Source organism: Pseudorasbora parva, chromosome 17 (assembly GCF_024679245.1).
Source record: "Pseudorasbora parva isolate DD20220531a chromosome 17, ASM2467924v1, whole genome shotgun sequence".
NCBI classification, from domain to species: Eukaryota; Metazoa; Chordata; class Actinopteri; order Cypriniformes; family Gobionidae; genus Pseudorasbora; species Pseudorasbora parva.
Genome location: NC_090188.1, coordinates 21,237,513 through 21,253,856, shown reverse-complemented (window position 1 = coordinate 21,253,856; position 16,344 = coordinate 21,237,513). Strand labels below are relative to the sequence as shown.

General features: G+C 36.5%; 1 protein-coding gene and 1 long non-coding RNA gene across 4 annotated transcripts; one reads left to right on the top strand and one right to left on the bottom strand.

Moving 5' to 3' along the window:
• Window positions 1-5,738: 5,738 nt before the first annotated feature.
• Window positions 5,739-8,792, top strand: LOC137045115 (uncharacterized). Its single transcript, XR_010898690.1, has 2 exons — window positions 5,739-5,972; window positions 6,237-8,792. It is a non-coding gene; the product is annotated as an uncharacterized lncRNA (long non-coding RNA).
• nsmce4a (NSE4 homolog A, SMC5-SMC6 complex component) lies at window positions 7,187-16,046 on the bottom strand. 3 transcript variants are annotated; one of them, XM_067421612.1, is made up of 11 exons: window positions 15,946-16,046; window positions 15,154-15,393; window positions 14,957-15,037; window positions 14,322-14,452; window positions 14,074-14,216; window positions 12,640-12,739; window positions 12,461-12,551; window positions 12,268-12,362; window positions 12,135-12,180; window positions 11,966-12,051; window positions 7,187-8,746 (listed from the first exon to the last, which is right to left on the bottom strand). In XM_067421612.1, exons 2-11 carry the CDS (start codon window positions 15,368-15,370, stop codon window positions 8,675-8,677), a joined length of 1,062 nt encoding a protein of 353 aa, XP_067277713.1. In that variant the 5' UTR covers window positions 15,371-15,393; window positions 15,946-16,046; the 3' UTR covers window positions 7,187-8,674. The 3 variants fall into 3 exon arrangements, with proteins under 3 accessions (XP_067277713.1, XP_067277712.1, XP_067277714.1); XM_067421611.1 differs by having other exon boundaries at window positions 15,942-16,029; XM_067421613.1 differs by having other exon boundaries at window positions 15,843-15,959.
• Between the last annotated feature and the right edge of the window lie 298 nt (window positions 16,047-16,344).

The following is a 16,344-nucleotide window of genomic DNA, read 5'->3' as shown; positions in this document are numbered from 1 at the left end:
CAATATCACTGTTTTTACTGTATTCTTTTGATCAAACAAATACCTTGGTGAGTGAAAGTGACTTAAAATTCAAAAAAGATTAGACAAGATAAAAGATTTTAAAAAAATTAACCGACCCCAAACATGTGAATTGTATATAAAATCACAACAATTATGCTAGTGAAATAAGAAAAATATATATATTCCCAATAATTGTAATGCTTTTTTTTACCATTAAGTCCATTCATTACCAAAGTGTGTATTTTCGTGATCGTTACTTGTCTGCAATTATGAGAATGACGTTTTAATAGCATCCTTGATTTAAAGTTCATTAAAAAAAATGGTGCTTTCGATTAATATCCATAAATTGTTTCAAACTGTCCGTCTTTCACTGTGCCACATTAATAAAGTGATATTTTTAGGCCCATTGCACATCTGGCTTGAGTTGCTTACTGTGTGAAGGTTAGCGAGAGTGAGTGGAGGAGTGTGTCTTATTAGCCCATAAAAAAGGCCCTCTAGATGGGTCTAACAGAGCTCTGGCCAGAACCCCTTTTAAGAACACCACAAGCTCATTATAAACATAAATCAGCTTCCCAGAGCATTTCGCACACACTGTTGAGCTGCAGCCAGCACTCTGCAGAAAGCTCCAGGGCCCATCAGTCAAGCTGTCGCCCCCTCAAACAACCACAACTAGCATGCGCTAATGTGAAGAAACTCAGTACACGGGATCCCATCTATCTAAACCTTCTGAAACATACCATCTAGTGCTGTGTATTTAACTCCATAAGCATTTATAGAGGATCCTGATTTCAGACAGCAGAAATACTAGTCCTAGGTGTATAATATTGGGGTTTTGTCATATGGGCACAAGAGAACAATCAGTGGCATGTTGTGTGGCATAGTGGCACAGTTTTAGCTCTTGAGTGGCAGTGTTTTTGACCCATTAGCTGTGTTAGTGGGTTAATCTGGTGCTGTAAGCTCATCATTTGACAGATTGAGCAAGTAGATGTGTGTGACTGAGGGTTTGGAGATTACTGCCAAAATCAACTAGTCAAAAGAAGCTGCCCTCTGTCTCCCCCTGCTGTGAGTCATTACTTGGTTTGAAACCTTAAGACAGTATAACACGGACTGTACTTTAATCCCTTACAAACTCATATTCTGTTACGTCAAATTAAATATGGTGTCTACCCTGACTGATGGCCCATGATCACCCATACATAAGTGGGAGACGTACGTGTGTGGAAGGAAGTTGATAGAATTATAGACTTAAAATGTAATGTAAAATATTATAATATTAAATAATTTTGTGTAGCATCTTCAAAACATAAAACCATTGTGACAAACAATGATCCAGATCATCTGGACAAGTCGATAAAGACTCCTGCGCTTCTGAAGTATTTATGTGGCTCTGATCAGAGCCTGCTCTACATTCTGGCAAACCTGAATACGAAACTTGTTATAAATAGATGCTGTTCCTGTCTGTCACTCGTTATTTAAGTCTTCCCGTCCAGCCACGAGTTGTGCACCGGTTTCCCTTCCAAACAAACTGTGCTGTGTAATAAATAGGCCTAAACAATGATTTCCATGCAAATATTGTCAAAAGAGTCAAGTTTAGATTTGGCCGAGCTTTCAGAAACAACTGATCAATAAGATAAACAAGACAGAAGACAAATGACGGCAGTGCTTTGAGCACTGTAATTCCATACTTCTGTTTGTTTCCTCTAACATAATATAACCGAAACAAATACAGACTTCTAGATATCGTATTTTACACACACACACACGCGCACACACACACACACACACACACACACACACACACACACACACACACACACACACGTCGTGTTTCCATGTTTTATGGGGACTTTCCATTGGCGTAATGGATTTCATACTGTACAAACTGTACATCCTATCCCCCTACACTGCCCCTGCCCCTAAACCTACCCATCACAGGAAACATTCTGCATTTTTACTTTCTCAAAAAATCTCCTTCTGTGTGATTTATAAGATGTTTTTCTCATGGGGACCTAAAATGTCCCCACAAGGACAAGGATTTCGGATATTGCCATCTTTGTGGGGACATTTTGTCCCCATAATGTAGGGATTACCAGGCACACACACACACACACACACACACACACACACACACACAAATATGACCAATCTGCAGACCCATATCTCTCGCTAGAAATTAAACATCAGTACCTTCTTTTAGCATGTCTGAATCACTCGCAAGCATATGACTCCTGAATGCCTGCTGACATAGAAACACCCCTCAACAGAACAGAACATGTCCTCTCTATTCCTGCACTTCTGTCTCAGAGACAAAAAATAGATTCCCGTTTAGTACAGAATTAACGCATTTTGTGTGTCAATTTAAAAAAAGTTACACATAGGTCCATAGAGGACAAAAATGTCCATGTCAAAAAAACTCATAAAAATGTGAAGCTTGGGACCAGAAACTTAAGTTTGGTCTCATTTTAAAGACCCTTGGTAGATTATTGCTGAATTGAAAAAAGTGAAAGTTATAGATTTAAGATTTTATGAAATTATGAATTATTTTAGAAAACATGTTACACTCTAAAGTTGCTAGAAAACCAAAGTCATGAATCTAAATAAGTTGTGTTCCAAATTAGAGGTTGATATCTCAAAAAATGACTTCAGTAAGATTTTGTTTGGGTGAAGTACCAAATTTTTCACATTAAATGCCAGAAAAGCTCTACACACACACACAATTTTTTTTATTACACACATACAAACCACAGTCTGACTTCCATACAAACAGACCCACACATAGCTGCATAATTTATCCAATGGCGTTCTAATATGCAGAAGCAGAAAACAAAATAAAGTGAGAATTGGCTTTAAAGGCCAAGAAAATGGAACCATTTGGTAATTTAAAAAAAAAAAATCTTAATTTTGAAGCCTTGCCAATAGAATTAAAGCCTATTAACAAGTACTGCACCATTTTAAATGGCCCTAGGAATAAAAAATGCAGTTTTAATGAGTGTATATTTTATTTTGTGTTACTATAGTGTAAAATAGAGTTATTAATAGGGGTGAAATAGTACAATTCCAATAAAAATACACACGTGTGCCAAAAGTTATGCAGTTGGCATTAACACAGGAAAAATAATAATAAAAAACAAAATTGCAAGACAAGAATGCCCATAAGGACACATGAGCTATAAATTAATAATTTGATACAATGCATTTATGTGTACATACATGTTATTACATCATACTGTATTTTTAAAAAGCACCTGCATTTAATTACAACTGTAATTAATTTATGTGATTACATCTATAATCACTGTTGACTCCCTTCCCTTACCCATACCACCAAACCTGTGCCTAAACTTGAGTCTGAATCCTACTTCAATAGCAGCAAAAGTGTTTTGCAAAAGTACATTGTACCTAAACTTTTTTGTAAACAAGGTTAAAGTGCATAATAGTCTAACATAAAGTGCCACAATGTTAATAATAATAATAATAATACAACCTTAAAACAAAAGAAATATAATTAATGGGCATTTATGTTTTTTTCCATAACACTCAATGACGTCTGAGTGTAACAGTGCACCAAAACATAAAGTGAACTTTAGATGTCACACTTTAGATTGGGGTCCAATTCTTACTATTAACTAACTATGACTTTTTCCTCAATAATCTCCTAATTACTTATTAATAGTTTAGTAAGGTAGTTGTTAAATTTAGGTATTGGGCAGGATTAATAGAATAAGAATATGGTCATGCTCTTTAAGTACTAATAAACAGCCAATATCCTAGTAATATATAGTGAGAATTGGACCCTAAACTAAAATGTTACCCTAATTTAAACCATGTCATGGCAGTAAATCACCTCATTTGAATTTGTTATGGTCAAATTCAAAAGTAATAACGGCAAAGTCAAGTCAAATTCACTCACCCAGCTCACAGAGTCATTAGCAGTACATTTATCCAAGCGAGTTAATGTAGAGTTTTAGGTTGTACTCATTGCAGCTACACCACGGCGTAAACAAACTGGCACATTGAGTTGCTATATCTGCACAGAGTATGAGCAGGCAAGAGGGTAAATACAGGCAAGGCGGTAAGCAGACCATAGGGGGCCCTGTTTCTGACTGGGAGATGACAGAGTCAGCTGGACGGAGCATGGCTCTTGGTAACACTTGTAAACAAACACAATGCCATAAACTTCGCATACCCTTCCCATAACCCCCTTAGCCTGTCAACAGGGCCCCAAAGCAATTACACAGCACTTTTCTCTGAGCTGTATCCTCCATCTCTTTCTTAAAGGTGCACGCAGTCATTTTTTTCCTCATTGAAAATAGTTTTGCATCAATGAATTAAAAGACTGGAAGACTTCAGTCGTATCAGTAGCCTAATAAAGACAGGTCAGCTCAGATTGCGATCTTGCTTTCTCAGTAACCTTTATATTATCAGACATTTTGATATAATGCTCTTTTCAACTGAATGTTTCTCTACTTCTGGAGGTTAACAAGTCGATGTACTGTTGATCTAGAAGGTAGATCTAGGTTCGCACTGCCAAGTTCCCCAATAGTGCTGTGTAAATAGCTATATATTTACCTTATTTTTAATGTTACATATATGTACTTTTATTTGTGTTACCAAAACTATAGTCTCAAATTGATCCAGTGATGTCAAATATTTTTAACTTTAATATAACCCAAAGAAGCAAATGTTTGCATTGTACAGTAAATTAGTGAAAAAAGTTAAGAGGACACAGGAATATAACTTACCAAACCAGTGTTTTCAGCCCTTTCCGCCATCCTCCATGACCTTCTATTTAATGACTATAGCCAGCTGTTCTTGCTAAACTCCCTAGATTGTGATCTTCCCCTCAAATTCAAACTTCAATTCAACTACACAGCTGGTTACCATTAGAAAACCATACAATGCATAATACAAATATGCATTATTTATGTATTACTCATTGTCTGTTATCTGTTAACCTCACTTGTTTACACACAAACACAACATACACTCCTGTGCAACATTAAAATACAAAACCATACCTTTACCTTTTAAAAGCATAAAGAAAACATGAATAAAAGAATGTATTGGTCACCATAATACATCACTTAATTGCTGGCAGTCACATAACAACCCTTCTCCTCCGATGTCATTATTTATAGTATTAAAACATTATAATATTATTGAACAAGTATTAAAATAAAGTCATTAACCAAACATGCCTATTAAAACATGACATTAGTATAACATGACTGTAGTGCAAAATCACTTGAGATGCTGAACAAAAAGATATTAATAAATCATAGACAGCATTTGTCTATGAACAATCATAGCTGATTTACTATTCAGTTATGTATAATTAAGCATTCACTTAACAGATATTGAATGCACAAATATTGCTTGTTGTCATGGGAATCAATTCCTTATTTAATGTTCTCAAACTAGACCCATTTTCATTTGCTTGTTGCCATCTTGCCTAAAACACAGTGTCTAGTGCCTTCCATTTTTCCATGTCTGTCATTCCTTTCCCCGATCACACTGTACAGATATTGTCAGGCATCTCTTTGCACCTCCCCCTCTTTTTTCCCTTCCATTCCCGTCTCCTTTCACGCTCTTCATCTCCCGAGCTCCGACCACTACAGGCCAGTATGAGAAGAGACAGCCAAAAATACACGCTTTTTCTTTCATATCCCCCTGACGTCAGCCCAGTCCCACACAAATACTCCCCCTCATCCCCATTTTCTGCCTGCACTAACCGCCAAACAGCCGACGATGTCTTCCCACTCATTCTCCTCTTTCCATTCTGTCTGCAGAGTCTGAGATGCGGTGTTACCTGGCTGCGTGCGACTCCGATGCAGCTTCCCATCCTGTATTCCATGTCCTCCTGAGGAGAGGTGACAGAAGCACTACAAGGCTTGCAAAAATAGTCTCTCCAGGATTGCATCCCCACTACAAAGAAATGGCATCGCTGAGCAATGCAAGCAGAGTGTGAGCAAGTGAGTGCAAGTGTGCAAGGATACCCTCATGTGTATGTGCGTATGAGAGAGTGTGTGTGAATAAGCCTCATCTACTGCAATGCCCAGGGTATAAGTATGGCATACATGCTCATTCTCTTATATAACAATGCAATTATATAAATAGCACAGTTGAGGATTCCAAAAAAGTCTTGACATTTCCCCCCCTTCCTTCGTTCGGGTTTTCAGTGATGCTAAAAGATGCTGCTCTGCGAGTGGCTAAAAAGCCCCTCTGTTTTTCTGCAGCGACCGTCACACAAGTAGAGAGAGGAGGGGGAGGACAGAAAATACAGAAGCGGAATGAGGACGAGAAAAATAAAAGAACAGAGCATCTGTGAGTTTAAAAAAGCAACAGCTGCCGGCACGATGACACGGTGCTGAGCATCAAAGAAAATCGCCAGAGGAAAAGTGATGGAGCCACTCAAGTGAAATGGGACAGTGGCAGAAAATAAAAGGATTTCACAAAATAAAGAAAAGTCGTAATGACACAGATAAAGCCGTACAAAGAGTCACAGACTAAACTGAAAATATGCATTCTCTTACTGGCATTAAAGTCAGCATGAAATAATTGTCCCTTGTTATTTTCTGAAAGCATGTTACTGGTAAAAAAAAAAAAAAAATCCTCTAAATATTTATAATAATTATAATAATAATACATATAAAATGTCATCACTTAATGTTTGCAAGGCCAGGCTGAAGTCAATTGTATTCAGATTTGCCTCCAATCCAGCAGGCAACGCTTCCGCTTCACAATCCAATCAGCAACCAGAAGAAAAAATAAAGTCCCACCCATTTTTAATTTTTTTTAAATATGACGTTAGACTAGGAAATATGTCACAACAGAATCAGAATCATATCCGTTCTCAATAGTAATGAATTTAGCAATATTGGTTAAAATTGGATACTAAATAGTTGATGCCTAAATGACAACATTGAATTGACACTGACAAAAACAACATTTTAATTTAACCCAATTTTTTTGAAGATTAAAAAAAAGCGTGATAATAATTACAGTATCGGCTCAAATGTTCCTATCTGTGCATCCCTATGGAAGATGAGCTTTCAGCAAAAAAAGCAACCTTTACTTCTGAAATAAAAGGCTAAATTCTCAAGAGTTCAAATAAACATGAAGAATGTGTGTAGATGCATTTCTTATTCTAAATTATATTAACTAAATTGGACACCGGGCAATAATATTACAACGGTTAAATTATAATGTGTTTAATACAGACAAACAAAACAATAGCTCAAAAAAGATTAGGAAAAAGTAAGAACATTCAATGAAATCTGACAGGTACTTTGGTATATGGCAATTAAAAGCTATGTACATAAATTTGCCAATATTTTTATATGCTGAGACAGGATCTCTGCCACTCTGGATGTAGAACTTTAACCAGTGAGCCACCACATTGACCCAAAAAATATATATATATTTCCACTTGTCAACATTAAACCAGGCATGAAACATTGCCTACCCCATTTAAAACGAGCACACAAACAAGCAAATAATAAGCTTATAAACAAATCTGAGGTGAAATTGTGATTGAAAAAAGCACACACACACACACACACAAAAGCTGCTCAATACTATATGAAAAATCAACTTCAGACACTGACCTGAACAGATTTACATCTCTATACCTTCCAAAAGGTCCCTGCAGCCGAGAGAAGCGTCTCAGACAGCAGGCAGATCCCTCCAAAAAGGTTTCAGATGTCAGTGGGTTTAAACTACAGGGCAGTTAATCCAAGCTTGGACCAATCTGTGTGCATATGGAGGGCCACACTAGTACACACATGGACAGCTCTCTATCGCCACCCTACATAAGCATTTTATATTATATAAATCTGTAACAGACAACAAAGTGCAAGAGAATACAAATTCCATATTATCAAACAAATATCCTTGGCTAGAGACAGCAGTCAAGGTAATGTATTCAATAACAATTTTGTGTTGTTTTTATTCATATACATATTCAGCTTTAAACAGTGCAATCAGTTACTTCACCACTAGATGGTAGTGTTCAACTAATCTAAATGTAATTACTAACAGGGAAGTCAGGATATGGCCCATTTTGAAAAGGTTCATCTTACTACATACATGTGTGACAAGAATGATGATTAGTAGTACAAGTTAATTTGCATGGATATGGTCACTTATCTATAATAAAACAAAATAAATCATAGATAGCTTTAATGAAGGTTTGTGAAAGGATATGTGGGAAATGTTCTGTAAATTTTAACTCACACGCTGTCATGTGAGGGCTGTATAAATGGAGTTTTGACTTGCAATTGGGATTATATATTTTGCTTGATGGTTTACAAAGCTAACTTGTTTTATGAAATAAAGATTCCATGTAATGGTCACCCTCTCTGTGTGCAAAATTGACCTGCTCCTCTATATGCGAGATTCAGAGAAAGAGAAGACGGATGTAAACTTCTAGACAGTGGGGAGTTATGAACCTTGTATGGTTCCATCAAATTAAAGTATTTCTTTGGAATAAGCCACCTAATATAAATGTTGGCTGCATTTACTTTACATTTATTGCATTAAACACAATTATTACACTTTATACAAAATTTAAAGATACATCTCTTAAAATTGAGATTCAAAACATTAAAAATATAAAAAGCAGTTGTTTTTATTTTACAATGGTTTCGGTAGATGTCGTTAGCTATCCTCCAACTTAGCTTTCTTGAGACGAAACTTCTGGAGCTGGAATCAGAGCATCCTTAATATCAAATGCATCAATGATTTCCTGCAATACACAAGTCAGAAATAAAGGTTATTTAATATGGGGGGGGGGGGGAAGAGAAACTATTCCATGCTAAATAAATATCTGTTTGAATTTAATGATGGACCAAAATTTTCAGCTGAAACTGTTTTTGGGAGGGGGGTTAAATTTACATTTCTTGATTTTAATCAACCAAGGTCCTTTAATGTCACCGTGATTTTGTCAAGTAGGACATGTTCTGGAATCATCTTTGTTGATCCTGGAACAAAATTTCTGTCTGAAAATGTAATACCTATGCCAATCCCTAAACCTAACCATACCCATAACTTCTCCCTAAATCATCAATCAAAGATGTTGAACCATGAACACATTGTACTTTGTGAAATCACATTTAACCATAAATGTGGTGTAACTGATCGCTGTAGCGCTGCGACATGGATGGACATGGTCAGAAACAATGCTCAGGTAGGCCGTGGCATTTAAACGATGCCCAATTGGCACTTAGGGGCCTAAAGTGTGTCAAGAAAACATCCCCCACACCATTACACCACCACCACAAGCCTGCATAGTAAAATACGCCAAATTCTGACTCTACCATCCGAATGTCTCAACAGAAATCGAGACTCATCAGACCAGGCAACATGTTTCTAGTCTTCAACTGTCCAATTTTTGTGAGCTTGTGCAAATTGTAGCCTCTTTTTCCTAGTTGTAGTGGAAATGAGAGGTACTTGGTGGGGTCTTCTGCTGTTTAGCCCATCCGCCTCAAAGTTGTGCGTGTTGTGGCTTCACAAATGCTTTGCTACATACCTCGTTGTAACGAGTGGTTATTTCAGTCAAAGTTCAGTCAGTCAGGTTTCTGGCCTGTTGGAGTTTGAACTCTCTCCAAAATTTTTCTATTGGGTTTAGGTCTGGAGATTGGCTAGGCCACACCAGAACCTTGATATGCTTCTTACAGAGCCACTCCTTGGTTATCTTGGCTGTGCTTCAGGTCATTGTCATGTTGGAAGACCCAGCCTCGACCCATGTTCAATGCTCTAACTGAGGGAAGGAGGTTGTTCCCCAAAATCTCACAATACATGGCCCCGGTCATCCTCTCCTTAATACAGTGCAGTCGCCCTGTCCCATGTGCAAAAAAACACCCCCAAAGCTTGATGCTACCACCCCCATGCTTCACAGTAGAGATGGTGTTCTTGGGATGTTACTCATCATTCTTCTTCCTCCAAACACGTATAGTGGAATTATGACCAAAAAGTTCTATTTTGGTCTCATCTGACCCCATGACTTTCTCCCATGACTCCTCTGGATCATTCAAATGGTCATTGGCAAACTTAAGACGGGCCTGGACATGTGCTGGTTTAAGCAGGGGAACCCTCCATGCCATGCATAATTTCAAACCAAGACGTCTTAGGTCTTAACGTCAAGGTTACCAACAGTAACCTTGTAAACGGTGGTCTCAGCTCTTTACGGGTTATTCTAGAGCTCTTTACGGGTTATATTGACCAGCTCCTTCCAGTGTAGTTCTGGGCTGATTTCTCACCTTCCCACGAGGTGAGATCTTGCATGGAGCCCCATTCCGAGGGAGATTGACAGTCATGTTTAGCTTCTTCCATTTTCTAATGATTGCTCCAACAGTGGACCTTTTTTCACCAAGCTGCCTGGCAATTTCCCCGTAGCCCTTTCCAGCCTTATGGAGGTGTTCAATTTTCTCTCTTAGTCTCTTTGGACAGCTCTTTGGTCTTAGCCATGTTAGTAGTTGGATTTTTACTGATTGTATGGGGTGGACAGGTGTCTTTATGCAGATAACGACCTCAAACAGGTGATTCTAACTTAGGATAATAAATGGAGTGGAGGTGGACATTTTAAAGGCAGACTAACAGGTCTTTGCGGGTCAGAATTCTAGCTGTTAGACAGGTGTTCAAATACTTATGTGCAGCCATATCATAAAAATAAATAGTCATATATTGTAGACAGGGCTATACAATCATATATTGTGGTTTCTGGATTGTTTTTTTAGATTATGTCTCTCACAGTAGACATTCACCTACGATGACAATTACACACCCCTCCATGATTTCCAAGTGGAAGAAGGGCATTCAACTGTATGTAAACAAACATCCCCACTGTATGTATGTGTATATGTATGCATGTATGTATGTATATAAATATATATATAAACCTCTCAATGTCCAATTTAAATATTTATATACAACTTTGTTTGACACTTGATTATTAAGTACATTTAATTAATTAATGAATTAATTAATTATTAAAGTTACCATGAAATCCAAATGAACATTTCCTATTTTATGGAATATTCCCATATTTATCATAAGCAATTTATCTGTGCACATCTTTTCTTTTTTTTAATTCATGTGCCCATGTAATCTTTAACCTTAATAACTTAATCCTCTTGCAACTCTTCACTTCTCTGATGCTGTTTACCTCCTTACATTTTTTCCTTCCTTAAAAGGAGCAGCTCACTTTAAAATGAAAATTATCCCAATGATTTACTCGCCCTCAAACATCCATCCTATGTTTATGACTTTCTTCTTTCTGTTGAACATAGTCAGAGTTATATTTATAAATATCCTGATGCTTTCAACCTTTACAAAATGGCAATGCCGGGGTCCATTGGGTTTGAAGCTCAAAAAAGCACATCCATCCATAATAAACATACTCCGCACAGCTCCAGGGGGATAATAAAGGTCTTCTCAAGTGAATCGATGGGTTTTTGTAAGAAAAATATCCATATTTAAAACTTTATTAAATATCTAGCTTCCGCCATACCACCTTCCGTATTCAACTTATGAAGAAAGTGTAACGCCTCTCACTATGGCCAACATCATACTTTATGTCAATTATTCTTTTTTTGAAAGTTAAATACAGAAGGTGATCTGCCAAAATCTAGATTTTACTTTATAGAATATAGATATTTTTCTTACAAAAACCCATCGATTCACTTCAGAAGACCTTTATTATGCCTCTTAATATAACTGATTGTGTTCATTAGAAAGAAGAAATATTTTATTTAATATACACCTAGGATGGCTTGAGGGTGAGTAAATCATTGGGAAAATTTCTGCTTCATTTGTTATTGAATAAACTTTATTTTTGGTTTCAGCTTGTGGATAAGTGAACATTTTAATTTTGGCATGGGTAAAAAAATATTTAAAACATTTTTTTTTAAATATTCGGTGCACAGCTATTGCAAATATGCACCAAGTGAAGTCACAATATGCTCACCCGCCATGATTTCTGGCTGATGGAGATGACACACTGATGTCTGATGGAAGCTCCACCGGTCTCAATCTCACCTTCCTCTACTGGAGCTATAACAAACACATAATAATATCATCTGCAAGTACATTCAACCAAATACAACCACAATAATGACTTACGGATTTGACCTTACCAATACACGGAAGCCCATCCCGCAAGTACATCCGTGCCAGACCATCCTGTGGGTAATTAAAAATTTATAATTTTTTTTTTTTATCGTGGGACCCATGCTGAATTTCCACAGCTATTGTGGCATCTTGACTCACCCTTATGAGAAAAGATGTGTGGAAGATGTTCTCCACAGTCCGAGAGAAGGACCTGGGGTCGATGACGAACTCATAGTATGAAATGGGATCATCAGCTGTTCCGGGGAAAAACAAGTTTTTAATATGTTTTGAAGTAGACTGTGTCACTAAGCTCTGACTCTGACACAAGTTAATACCAGAGTAATTTGCTTACAGTCATCAGCGAAGTAACGTTGCAGACATCCAAGAATTCTTTCAACCTCTTTCTCTGTTGCCTCCTGGTGTGATTCTTCCATTTTTTTAAGCTGAGATGACAAAAAATGTCTTAGTCAGACAAATTCTGAAGTATATTTGGAAAGACAGTCAGCATTTGCATTATAATGATGAGCATACCTGGGTGGGCATAATTCGTTTTGCCTCTTTGCTGGGTGCTTTCCTTTGCCTTTCAACTCTCTGCCGTGGTGGAGGGGGCTCTGCCAAAAAGGAGCCCAACCTTGAATTAAATAATTAAAGGTTAGTGCATATTCTATTTGCAAATTATACTAAAAGAAGAGTTGTCAGCAGAGGTATATAAACTGTATAGCCACTGTAAGAAAAATGTATCTGATATTTATTGTGGAAAAAAATCCAGATTTATTAAACAGGACCAATTAGCTTCAGAGTGAAATTGCAAAAAAGCGCCATTGGGATGGACAGTTCTGCACGTGATCTACTGATGATGTGCAAATAAATCACATATATGCAGCCAGATTATTTGCATGATTAATAAGCAGCGCAAATTAGAGTGCGTAATTCATTTAAATGCTCTCCTCCCATTCATTTTGTGTCTGAAAGGGAAACTCCTATAAATACATATGCAGTAAGGTCAGCCACAGAAAAAAAAACCCTGTCCACGCCTTTTCAGCACTAATTTATTACTGCGTATCTTTAGTAAATCCTGTAAAATGCCAAAATAGTGATTGCACAATTGCAAGCTGTTAGTAAATCTGAACCTAAATGTCATGGAAAATATTTTATAAGTTTATTTATTTGCACCAATATTATAATACTACCAATATAAGTGTATGTTGGTAAATATGATTTTTATTTACTAGCATTCAGATGTTTAAAAAAAAAAAATCTCTCTTATGCTCACCAAGGCTGTACATATCTGATCAAATATACAGAAAAAACTGTAATATTGTGACGTATTACAATTTAAAATACTGTTTTGCATTTAATATCATTTTTAAAAAGTAATTTATTTCTGTGATGGCAAAGCTGAATTTAGGAGCTCATCTCGTATGGAAACGACGATATATTTTATCAGGATTCCTTGATGAATATGAACTTTAAAAGAACAGCATCTTTTTAAAACAGAAACCATTTGCATGCTGTAATTTAAAATATATTCACTTACACTGTTGATCAATTTAATGTGTCCTTGCTGAATAAAAGTATTAACTTTTTTTTTTTTATTCGTAATTTACTGACCCTGAAATCATGTTTACAGAATTCCCCATAGGGACATCCGTAAACATTTCTAAGGGATGATGCAAACAAAATTGAATGCAAGTGAACTGATTTACATACACTGACAGTTTGAGCTGCTCCACATAAATTTAACTTATCAATTATGACACCATTTTTGCTGTAGTAATAAAATGAAAACTAGTTCAACTTAAAAATAATAGCAAAAAAAACCTCAACCGAATTAAAATCATTGAAAAAATGCAATTAACCGCAAAATTATTTAGAATTGACTGTGAATTTTAAATATCCCCTTAAGCATTCCACACTAAGATATTGCCTTCGATCTTCTACTTCTTCCCTTACAGACATACTTACATGTAGTGGAATGAAGGGGCTGTTTTGAAGCAGTACTCAGATCTATTTGCAAGCTTCTGCCAGGCTCCTTGTGGTAAATATCCCTCCAAGTTTCCATCCTGCCCACTCTCATCCTCCAAACGATTCAGACCCATGAAGGACAACTAGAATGATCAATGAGAAGAATCAACTAAGGAGAAAAAATCCTTACAGAGTGAATTTGCACATGGCAAATTATAATACCTAGCTTTCCTCTCACAGTAACTTACCAAATGTTCTGCAAAAGCAGACGGGTCAAACGCAGAGCCTTCAGCATGTAGCTGGCTGGCCTTCTCCTTCCCTAGATCAGTGGCTAGTACCAGGAGTTGAGCATCCAGTGCTGCTTCACGAGCCTGTCTCACTGAAAACAGACAGAGGCTATGACAAACCAGTAGGAGAAGATCATGAAGAATGTTTTTGAGCTGAAAAGAAAATTATTTTTTAAAAATTTAAATAGTTACGCGAATATGATGTCAATGATAGACAACGCATTGACAAGGTCTGTGTGCTGGTTAAAATTGCTTATTAAACGAGTCAACAAAATAATATGTAACACTGTTTTAGTGGTTTTTGGATAATTGAATCCAAATCCATATTGTGCCTTTAACTGTAATTAAGTAAAAAATTTAAATAGATATATATTTTAACTAATTTTATTTCAGCTATTACCAATGTAAAAATTCACACTTTCATTTAGTGCCTTGATGTAAAAAAGTAATTACTAAAACTGATATAAAAAAATATATATAAGAAAAATGAAATTTCAAATTTAAATTGTAATTGTAATTAAAAAATGAAATTAAATATATATATTTTAAAACAGTATGTCAATTATACTAAAATAACACTGTATAGAAATAAATACCATTGACAAAAAGTTTGTTGGCCTCTTCTAAAACATCAGTGAGTTTATTGTTAGCCGGGTTCAACATGTCCTCACGATTTTCTGTGAACAACAAAACAAAAAATTATTTTTCACATATTTCAACGAATATACTTACTTTATGAATGAAACATCAAACTGTATCATTGAAACTAAATTTGAACAGCATTAATACTCACGCTGGACTTGATTGATCAGATCCCGGTACTTGCTTCTGATCTCTCTCCTGCGTGTTGGATCATCATCTTCCTCACTAATACCTGATGGTCCGCCAGCAATATCATCTTCATCCCCCATATCACCAGCTCTCTCTGACCTGTTCCGCACACCCACTCCATTTGACGGTCCTGCTGCCTCCTCTTGACTCCCTCTAGACCTTCTCCTCGAATCAGACATCTTCAATGATTCTGCTTGATTTTCTGATATACACATATGTAGGAATACTAATGAAACGGAAACGTAAAATTCCTACAGCAACAAAGTTCATTAAAGATTATAATGAAATTAACATGACAAGACTTGAAATGAGAGTTTTGCACATCCAAAATGACATTTGTACACTGGCATGTTTTACAAAATGATTTCACTCAAGTATGCAACCATATATATATAATATGATATAATATACCACAAATGCATAGTATGCAGCATAATTCAGTAAAGCACATCGTACTACATTGTATTAACATAATAGTGCAGCTAATCACGTGGTGAGTAATCAGTATTTTACTGATACAACAATAGATGTAACAGTTAGTTTATAAAACAATTAGAGCATGCGTGCGTGCAATCCATGAAAATAAAGACATTATATTTACAAAAATATTTCCTGACAGTAATCATAGTTGCGATTCAGTACAGTTTATACCTAAAACTGCAATCAGACATCGGAAAATAATGCCGGAGAAGAAACAATAAAGACTTGTTTACACAAACTAGCAAAGTAACATGTATTTTGAAAACTTACTAACTTTAAAAACCGCAGGATTCAGGTCTGTCATTTGCATCTACGATGAAAACTTCGCGCGAGTACAAGGAAGTGTGTTACTGCACTCGCGTCATTTCCGGCTCATGGCAAATAGCAGAGCAATGCATAGATGTCTCATTCTTTGGGAGGCGCCATTCGCCATATTGGAACGGTCAAATACCGGTTCATGAACATTCGAGGGCGCATCTCGGTCTCAGTCAGAAATAAATAATCATACATGCCTTGCGTCTAACTACGGTCGCAGACGCACATTCGACTTAGCTCCCTAATTCAGTAATCAGGGCACTGATGAGGGAGTCTGATAACCCAATCAGTACCCTGGCTACTGAATTAGGGATTGATAGATTTTAGATTTTAAGGACACACATTTTACTAAGTTGAC